Raw genomic sequence first — 10435 nt, 5'->3', positions numbered from 1 at the left:
CACACACACACACACACACACACACACACCATACTGTGCACGCACACACGCACATAGCCAGGCCTGTTTTTGTTCTCCAGTTTTCAGGGAAAGAAAGGAAAAATGACATCAAGCTTATCATGTGAGGCCAATGAGACTGACGGAGGAGGAGGAGGAGGAGGAGGGGGGGTCAGAAAATCTGGCAGAAACAGGAACATTGTTACATAAAACTCAGCACAGACCTCCCCTGGGTCCTGTTACAATAATATCTGTGTCTCATGTGTGCGAGAGAGCTGGCCCACATATGAATGCATCCATACGCTGGCTTGTGAACGAAACATGTGCGTTCATGTGAGCCTTCGATACCTGCAGAAAAGCAGCGCTGTGTCAGAGGAGGGAGGTGATGTCACTGGTATTCTGTAGCTCTTTGACCTTTGTGGTCCCCTTGTTTCGGGACAGGGTGGGGCCGATGCGCGCGCTCRTTTGTGTGTGTTTGCATATCTACGGGGCCCGGGTGAGAACATCGAGGCCACTGGCGCCAGATGTGATGACCGCAGGAGTCTGGGCCTAAAAATAGAGTTCTGTTCTCAGCACCGTGAAACGGAGGAGGAAGGAGGAAGAGGAGGGGATGAGTGAGGGGAGAACGTGAAGGAGATGACGGCGAGATTAAGAGAGAGAGAGAGAGAGAGAGGAGGTCATTGAGAATACTGTGTCAGATCTCCCCGAGGATGGTGAGCTCACCTCCTAATGGCACCACTGGTGCTTTCTCAATGAAATCATTGATCTGCTGGAGCTCCTCGCGGCGTAAACGAGAGAGTTCACATGGAGGAGGAAGGAGCAAGGTGGCGCAGAGATGACATTTTAGAATATTAAAAAAACACAAGAAAGTGTTTTTCTGACCAGCTCTGCCAACACCAACAAGCCCAGAGGCACAGAACTGAAATAATATCACTTAAACATCATTTCTAAAGCTTGATTCATCGGGTGATTTTTAAAAATTCTTTCAGCCTCGAGTGCACACAAACAGCGTTTTGGGAGCCCCAAAATGGTACAAAAGAGCGAAAACATCTGGAAATGCTATTGTTGCATTTCTGTGGAAGGTCAAAACACCATGATGTTTATTGGCACAAATTTGATGATTATGATACATATCAAGACACGAGTCGCTGTTTGAAGTTGTGATATATTGTAAGCAAGGCGATATATTACCATCTTTTTCTCCGAAATTTTTTATTCATCATAAATCATGCTATGCATTAGAAAGAAAATCCAAATAAATTTAGTTTACTTTTATAAAATCAGAAGAACTGCATTCGTATTTCACGTTTCTTCTTACAAAATCCATCTATTAAGCCTTAATTACAAATCGATACATTGCTTTTGACAATCCGTGCAGTAACAGGAAATGAAATGTCAYGATGTTTCCATCATGTTTCCATCCAATTTTAATGTGAATTTTGAGCAAAACTTTTAAAATGTCTCACACACCCAAATTTTTTTTAAACAAACTAAATAAATAAACAAAATAAATGTGAAATAGATGTGTTTCCATCTATTGGTTTGGAGCAAATCAACCAGGCTGCACAAAGTTTAATTTCAGACGTTGACGTTACACATGGCTGTAATAAACAGAGGTTGCAAACTAACAGTGACCACACATCTCCCCTTTTGTGTATAGACTTATTTTCAAAAAAATCCAAAAACCACCTCAAGTGAGCCTAAAAACTTTTTTTTGCGAAATTGAGGAAGGTTTTAAAAATTTGCCAATTCAATCAACCATTTCATTGTAACCATTTCAATCAACTTCTTCTAAAACAATACTTCAAAATGCACATAAAAAATACGTTGATGAAGACACGGATATGGTATCAATATTTCCCCACAACCTTCTGAAAATGATGATGTCATAGTTCCATCTTCTGTCTAACATACATTGTAAACATGATTGCTTTTGTTTTGCAGACACCTTTTTCTCAACTCCAACACAAACCTACAGATGAAAAATAAGTTTTTGGCTATATTTTAGCTATTTTTAACTTATGAATTGTCATGTGTTTTGTTAAACTGCACAGTCTCCTTTCAAATCAAACCTTCTTATTTTATTATTTCAATAGGCAGACAAGGCTGATTAACAACATAACTTTGTTAAATAAAGTAAACCAAAACCTCTTATTACTATTATTATAATGGACAACCAAAAAAGGTTTTAATCACTATTGAACTGTCAACAATATCTGCACCACATCTTTCCTGTTTCTACATACAAGCTATAATAATTGTGTGAATTATTCTAAAGCATTCACACTGAGATCATTTTTTTCTTTTGTGTTTTATATAAAAGGAGCTGTCATCAACATCCTGAAAACCCTTCAAAATATTCAGAAATCTTTACTAAACTGGTTATCTTTTGTTCTGCTTCTGCTTTTTTCAACTTCTTTGTGCTAATTTCAGCTTCCTTCAGCTTCTATTTAGCCTTTTTCAGCCATTATTTTACTAATTTAAACTTTTTTGTACTTTTTTCAGCTTCTTTCTGTGATTTTAAGGTTTTTATACTTCAGCCGTTTTCTGTATTTTAGGTACTTTTTCTTCTTTTTATGATTTTAAGACTTTTAAGCTTAATTAAGCTGTTTTCTGCACATTTCAGCTGTTTTCTGTATTTTAGCTTCTTTTTCTTCTTTCTGTGATTTTAGGCTTTTTATCTTTCTTTCAGACRTTTTCTCCTGATTTCAGATGTTTTCTGTGCTTTTAGCAACGTTTTATCTAATTAGAGTTTTTCAGCTGAATTCACATTTTTGTGATATTTTCAGCATCTTTCTGTTTAATTCAGCGAACATACTCTTTCTCTTGTGCTAATTTAAGCTAGTTTTTAAAAAAGCTATTTTAGGCTAGTTTCAGCTTTTTTTYCCGATATGCAGCAAAAATCTTTCAGCATTTTGAAAGGCAGCATTTTCATACGGTCGAGGCCTTTTAAGGCCCTTCATCACTCAGGTATCAACACGTTTTCCTGTCTGTTCTGATGACAACATCAGGAGATGCAGGCAGCAGCTTCAGGCCAAGAGGTGTGTCTGAAAGAATTTTAAATCAGGCTGCGCAGGTGTGCATGCAGGTCTGTGTTGTGTGTTGGCCACAGCAGACATGCTGGTGGAGCTTCTCCCTCTCTGGTTGTTTTATATGATGAAACAAAGAAACACACAAAAAAAAAAAAACTTCCTGCTGGACTCCAGAAAACCCAGTGAGGACACTGACAAACAACACAAGACAGCTCGTCTCATTAAGTAAAGCTCCCTGGTCACAAACACACTGAATCCTCATAAAAGTAGCCAGTTGAACACATTTTGTGCACGCTCACATTCAAGATCTAATGAGGAGCATTACCTCATCTCCTCAATTGCTCTCCTCCCTCTGTTTTGTCCTTTCTTCCTAATCTCACACAATCTCAAATATTGCATCATGCGCGTGCACACACTTACTTCATATGCATATATTCATGCAGAAAAAGGGGCTGGGTGTGTGTGCTCACACGCGAGGACACACACAAGACACAAAAAGACCTCCTTATGTACCTCTTTGGAATGTCTCTGAACGGCTGCATTGTGAGATTCAGTCTCCTGCGATTACCTCACCTCTTCAACTTCTCTCCAGTGCGCGCACACACACACACATACACACTACAGCCCTGTTGAATAACAGAGCAGTAGAATAACATATTACTGGCCTGACCTTTGGACCTCCGTCTGCAGAGTCACACCTTAACCTGACCTCATCGAAGCTCTGCAGAGCACAGCGAACGTTTCTTAGAGCGTGAGACAGAAAGAGCGGGAGCCAAAGAAAATGAGGGAGAGGCGCCTTTCATCTCCTAATTCCTCTCATCAGTATGTCACCGCTGTGTGTCATCTTTGTGCGATTTGGAAAGGATCTGGCAAGCTGACAGTAAAGAAACAAAGCTTCAAAAGGGAAATAAAAACGTGCTTTTTGTGTCAAATTCTGCAAAAAGTTCCTGAAAAAAAAAAAAGATCCAGTAGCTATGATTACATGGACATCATGTAAAAAAAGCCCTGATCTGATTCAGCTTGATCTGAATGATTTTATCATTTGAGTGAGAAGGGTGCTTTATGCTGATCGATAATTAAAAAAAATGTGTGCAGGTAAACTCTTATGCTGATAATGTTATTCTGGTTGTTGAAAACTGACCTGATGTATTTCCACCTGGCTAGATGCTAAATATAGACATGTAGAGGAAGCAAAACTGGTCGGTTATTGATTCAACATTTCTATTAGAAACGTTGAAAGAGCTCAAAATGATCAAACGCCTTGATGGTTAAAAGGAGGAACATGAAGTTATTTCAGCGTTTACTGATTTTAACGTTTATGTTCATGACGGAAGTAGAACTTCTTCTTCTGTGGTTTCTTTAGGGTAAGTTTACAACACGTCTATATACTAAATAAAAGGCTAGTGTGTGTCGACGCTCATCATGATTGGATTAATTTTCATGTAGACAATACTTTCAGATTATTGAGCATGTATCACCTTTTAKTGTGAAAAATCCAAACTCGCCTAATAATTATGGCATTTATTGTTCATTAATATACAGATGAATAAACAAGACATCAGATAATAAGACTTTCATGATGTCTCATTAATAAACTTTATAAATGCATCATTTTGCTCTTCAGCTCTGTTATATTTCTTGTGCTCTCTCTTCTTCGTTGTTTTAACCCTGCGATGTAACACTTCACTAATCCCAAGAAAAACACCGACAGATGGCAAAGGTTCCAAGCCTTCCTGCATATCTTCAGGCCAGCTGACCAAGGCGCACACCTTTTCACCRTCATTTCCTCCTTTATGATAAATCCCTCTTATCTGTTCCATTTATATACTTTCTTTTTGTTCTATTCTCTGCCTGTCAACAGCAAAAAGCACATGCTGTGATTAAGATGCCGTTTTATTTTTCACTTCACCTCGCCTCCTTCTGGAACCTTTCAGCTCGACTTTATTTTTAACACCTCGTTTCTTTTTTTAATGTTTTTTTTWAATTCGGTTTTGTCTCTGTTGAAATGCAGAACAGGCAGCGTTCGGCATTATTGTCGCTTTGGTTGTGCACTTTCAAATTGGTGGGAAACATGCAAACTTTAGACCCACTGGGGAGGCATCTGGGTCCAACAAAGTGATGTTGTCCTCTTCTTCACACACATGCGTGCACAGAAACACACATGCACACTAAATAAATAAATAAATAAATAAAAAATCTGAATTAAAAAAAGGCAGTACGCGTCAGTTTGAAGTCCAAACGGGTGAGATCACCACTGTGGTAAAAATACAGCCGTCCTGGGAGAGAAATGTTTCTTACCAACACTTTCACACAATCAATGAAGCGCTCAAACACGCACTTAAATCTTGAGCATACACACGGATTTACAAGCATATTCACACACACACACACWGACATTTTCCAACTGCCACTACGACCACATCCTGAACAAATACATAATTCAAAGTAATTACACTGAGCGAGTCCCTCAGGACCCGGATTTACTTCTCCTGTTCAGAAAACAATGACCCAATGAGGGACGTCTTCCCATGACATCATGGAGGAAGTGGATCGCCTTTGTAAACAAGTGTTATTGATTATTTGGTGAATCGATGGACCCAAAAGGGGTCTTGGTTGTTTTTAGATCAATGCACAACAATTACTTTCACTTTAACATGTCGTTCAAGAAGCTGATCTGACAGCCGTGCATCGATTCCTGCAGGTCTATGGTACATTTTCTATCAACAATTTGAACAAATAGAACAATAACCACAGTTTAGAAATGTGTCCAGAAGGCAATCTAGTCTGACAAGCATCTAGAAAACGTAAAATAAAGAGTCATAATGCTTTAATATAATAACCCTCGTCCTGATTGAAGATCTAATATTAACCATTTAATATAGAGGAACAGTGTGATAATGATGAGGCTTTTTTAAATCTTTGATTTGGTTTGCAAGAAAATAAAAACAGCATCTTCTCAGTTGCTCCATCATCAGCCTCTTTCCTTCATTTAAAACTCTGCAGCATCTCTACACGTGATCCATCCTGCAGCACCGATTCACATCACGTCACAAAAAATAAAGCATCAGTGAATGCAAACATGCAGACTTTGTCRGCCCCACCCACTCCCGCCCCGTGCATCCGAACCTACACATCACATAAGCGCAGACGCGGCTGCGAGCTCCACTGACCCCTTTGATACAATAAAAAAATTAAAAAATTAAAAAGCCACCCAAACAACAGCCGACGCCATTGGCTGAGTTCTGCCAGGGAATATTTTTCTGCCTCTGTTGTCAGGGAAACAGCAGAAAAAGCAAAGACCGAAATGGAAGAGGTGTGATGACTTCTTTTCTTTTTCTTTTTTCTTTCTGAAGGAATGGAGCAAAAATAAGCTGTGAAGATAATTAGGAAGTGTGTGAAGCGGGGAGGGTGACCATTGACAGGGAGATTTTCATTAATATGTCTGATCAGACGAGCTGAGGAGGAAAATCCGGGCTTTCAGAAACCATCAGGACGAGTGTGCGTGTGGTCTGATGCATATATGTGACTGCACAGTGTTCAGTCCATCAAACTGATCTGGAGCCTCCTTCCTCAGCATCCATGTGATTAATGAAAAAGCACTAATCTCCCAGCAGAAGGAGAGAAGTGAGAGGATAAAAAAAACGGAGACGCAAGGAAAAAAGTACAGATTTTTCAAAGCGGCGTGTCTCATCTCATCTCATTTCCACTTCCAACAGAGGCAGATTACACTCTCCTTTTTCTTCTGACACATTTGGGATGGATTTATGAGCCTTTGTGGGTGCATGAGTGTGTAAAGTTGCAGCCAACACATTCAAAATGATCTAAACTCAGAAAGCCTATTAACAGTCCTGCTGAGGCGCAGTTACTCTCACAGGGCTTAGCGGACAGTATGACAGGATATTTAACGGTGGTTATTAAGAAAAAAAGGCTTCACGTTGCTGCAGTGGTGCTGGGGAGGATATCGCCTCCAGAGAAGCTTAAACATCAAAGTCTTCAGGAAACTTTGCATCATGGGAGCAAGCCGTTTCACCTCCTTCTCCCTCTGCTGTCTTAAGATACTCGTGAACTTTAAACCTCTAAACGTCAGCATCCAAGTGGTGATAACAGAGGAGGAATAAATAAAACCTTGCTGTGTTGATCAGTGACACCTGCTGGCTAAAATGTGCAACAACAACCTGCTTGATAAAGGTTGAAGAGACAACATAAAAAAAGAAGGATTTTCAAAAATTAAAATAAGCTATTTGAAAATTAGTTTCATTTATGCTAGACACCTACGACACACACACGCCCAAACACACACACCCAGACACTGATGCACTTATGCATACCTGTGAGGAGGGAAACTTTGTGGAAGGTGCCCTCCAGCTTCCCCATGAGAATGTGCACAAAGCCATCTTTGGACAGGTGTCCCGCTTCTTTGGAACTCTGGTCGTAAACCACCACTTCCTGCTTCCTGCCCAGCTCCACCTGCACAAAAACATGAACAACAAACAGAAAAGAAGAGTTTAATAAAAACACCGTGGYGGACAAAACAGCAAGGAAGCCAAAAATTGCAAATTTGACATCAATTCTAAGCATTTGGGTGCTATTTTTGGAGAACTCGTGCACCTGAAGTACAGGTTTTGGGGGATATTTCTCGCTTCTCAGCTGTTTGATGACATGATGATAAATGAGCACTATGACTATTTGACCTTTGCACAGTTTCCTCAAACGCTTGAGGACTTAAGAGTCACCAGGAAGCAACAAGCAGGAAAAGAAAAGGAACCTGCAAAACACCATTTTGTGTTGTGATAATAAACACAGGCTGGAGTCGGTTGTAAAAATAAAAGATTATAAAACAAAAATGCACGAGGGCTGAAAACTGCACAGCTCAGACACTGCTGAGCCACTTGGCTGTTGTTGTGGTAGATCAGAAAACACAGCACCGTGGAGGAGGGCGTTGGGGATCTGCTGCACCCGAGTGACGCTGCTGATATCAGAATTCGATTAGGAGGACGCGAGCATGCGCCGACGTGACGAGCAGGGGGTCGGTGGGCGTGGCGTGAACACGCACACGTGACCGCACGCAATCCTGCCGGGGCTGCGTTTGCTCTCCCGTGTTGTCAGGCAGGCTTTTGGTCACGTGCGTGGTGAGGCAGCGCCTGCTGCAGCTATGAATCACTGCATCAMTGAAGCACCGCTGGACAGGAGAGGGAGGGGAGGGCACTTAACAGAGGAAGGGATGGAGAGGGTGTGGATGCTGGGGGTGATGGAGGAGAGTGGAGACAGATCTAAGGCAAATAAAAGGAAACACAAAATCAGGACACAATGCAAAAGGAGGAAGCGTGAAGGGTAATTTTTTTATAAAGTACCTCAGTAATTTATTCCACAATGTCACCAACRTCAAAGCAAAACAAAGCTTCTTAGACTCTCACTTTCCAAAAGCTAAAAAAAATTCATCCTTCAGATCTCAAACTGTGACATACAACTCTCCAAAGCTACCGATGTGTGTATCAGAGGTTTGGAAGACAGCCAGGCAGGTGATTTAGACAGGATAACAGCAGTCTGTGAAGTCTGGTGGGAATATGCTTCAGTCCGGTAAAACCAGACTTTCCTCTATCTTTACGTGTCTGTATGTAACAGTCATGCTATGCTTCAGGCGGTACATGTTATGAAAAACTTAATCCAGTTAAAAATCTAGTTCATTACTTGAAATTTTTATTAATTTTGTCAGAACGTTGGCAGATAATCTGTGACTTTATGTTTAATAGAAACAATCAAATAATTTCAAGTTTAGCTTGTTGAGAGAATTTGACTGATCTGAATATTTCATATTTATTATATTGTAAGTTAACATTATCTCATTTTCAGACATGTCAACCCCTTTTGACGTTTACCTGTATAATGATCCTCAAAAATTTATAATTTTCAAAAAAAAATCGGCTCCTGCAGCACAAAACAGGAGGAAAGGAGGACGCGAGAACTTATTTCTAGCGGCAAACTGTTGGAAGATGCGTATTTGATGTTATTTATTTATTTTTAACATCCTACAGGCTTTGACTTGTTAAATAAAATTGAAACTGACTTTTTGAAAAAAAAAATAACTCATGAATCTTGAAAAAGTCTGTGAAATTGCTCTATACCTCCGTACACCTGCAAAATGATGGAAAATCCGTGYAAATTACAGATAATTCATATTAGGTGACATGTAGGCATTTTTCCTCTACTCATCAGTGTCTCCCTGTGTACACTCATCTTTACTAAGCTTGGGTAAATATGTCTAATAATCTTGATATTTTCAGTCTGATCTCACAGCGCTTGGATTAAAGTCTACATTCATGCACAGCAGAACACAGCCTTGTCATTTTTTTATATCAGATGAACTTTGTTAAAAGTCAAAGCCTTCTACCTGCAAAATTATGCAGATTGTTAAAAAACACACAAAGTATAAAACCAAATCAGCACAATGTTTTTCCTCATATTGATTGAAAAATGTCTGAACGGCTGCCAACTCCTGTTTATGTAAGGAAACAGCTGAAGTGACTGAAAAWAGGTCAGTGCTAGTGACGTCCACGGTGGAGCTTGCTTGGGGGGGGGGGTCGAGAAGTTTTGAGACTTTTGATGTACTGGTTTCAGCTCAGAKTTGTAGAGTCGATGCGGATAAAGGTACCTAAATAAAGCAGATAAACCGCAGGTTAAAGCTGCACGTTCTGCGAAGCGCGTCACATGAAAAAATTCTGCTGCAAAGTTAGAGGTCGGCAACCCGAGGCTCGGGTCGTCTGTCAGACTGCGGCATCTCATCCCTCTGCAGTGCTACAGCACCAGTGCTACTACAATCCTGGCCCGGGCAGCACTGACGCATGCACTCTGCAGGGGCTGTAAACAAGGAATGCCGAGGGAAGGAAAGAGGAAAACGACGAAGGAAAAAAGAAAATCGGGGAAGGGATCACAGGGAAACCTAAAGGGTAGGGAGGAATGAGTGATTTAAAGTAGAGTGTAAAAGAAGAACAAAATGTTTTACTGGAACATCAAATGCTAAACTCTCGCAGCATTCGGGCTTTCTCATAGGAAATAGAGGCTGGCGTAAACAGAGTGGTCACAGGGGAGGTGTCAAGTCTCTTGCCTTTTATTTTGCAGCGGATAAGGGCAAATTAAAAAAAGAAAAAGAAAAGGAAGTTGTACAAACTGTAAGTGTAATAAATGAAGATGTTTGTCACACATTGTGCAATACAGCGGGTAAAATAAGTATTGAACACGTCACCATTTTTCTCAGTAAATATATTACTAGAGGTGTTAATGACATGAAATTTTCACCAGATGTTGGTAACAACCCAAGTGATCCATACATACAAAGAAATCAAACCATAAATGTCCAAAAATGAAGTTATTTGTACACACCAATGCCACTAGTTTCTCCATACAGGAGG

General features: G+C 40.2%; 1 protein-coding gene across 5 annotated transcripts in view; it reads right to left on the bottom strand.

Annotated features, from left to right (window-relative positions):
* dusp8a (dual specificity phosphatase 8a) overlaps window positions 1–10435 on the bottom strand; it is a 35446-nt gene that overhangs the window by 5195 nt on the left and 19816 nt on the right. For all 5 annotated transcript variants that reach the window (XM_014005585.1, XM_014005590.1, XM_014005588.1 and 2 more), the window contains one exon: window positions 7358–7496. In XM_014005585.1, the coding sequence (XP_013861039.1) occupies window positions 7358–7496 (139 nt within the window). The remainder of the gene's footprint in view (window positions 1–7357; window positions 7497–10435) is intronic.

The sequence above is a fragment of the Austrofundulus limnaeus genome, unplaced genomic scaffold (genome assembly GCF_001266775.1).
Source record: "Austrofundulus limnaeus strain Quisiro unplaced genomic scaffold, Austrofundulus_limnaeus-1.0 Scaffold31, whole genome shotgun sequence".
Classification (NCBI taxonomy): Eukaryota; Metazoa; Chordata; class Actinopteri; order Cyprinodontiformes; family Rivulidae; genus Austrofundulus; species Austrofundulus limnaeus.
Note: the sequence above shows the minus strand (reverse complement) of the source record. Positions and strands in the feature narration are given on the sequence as shown.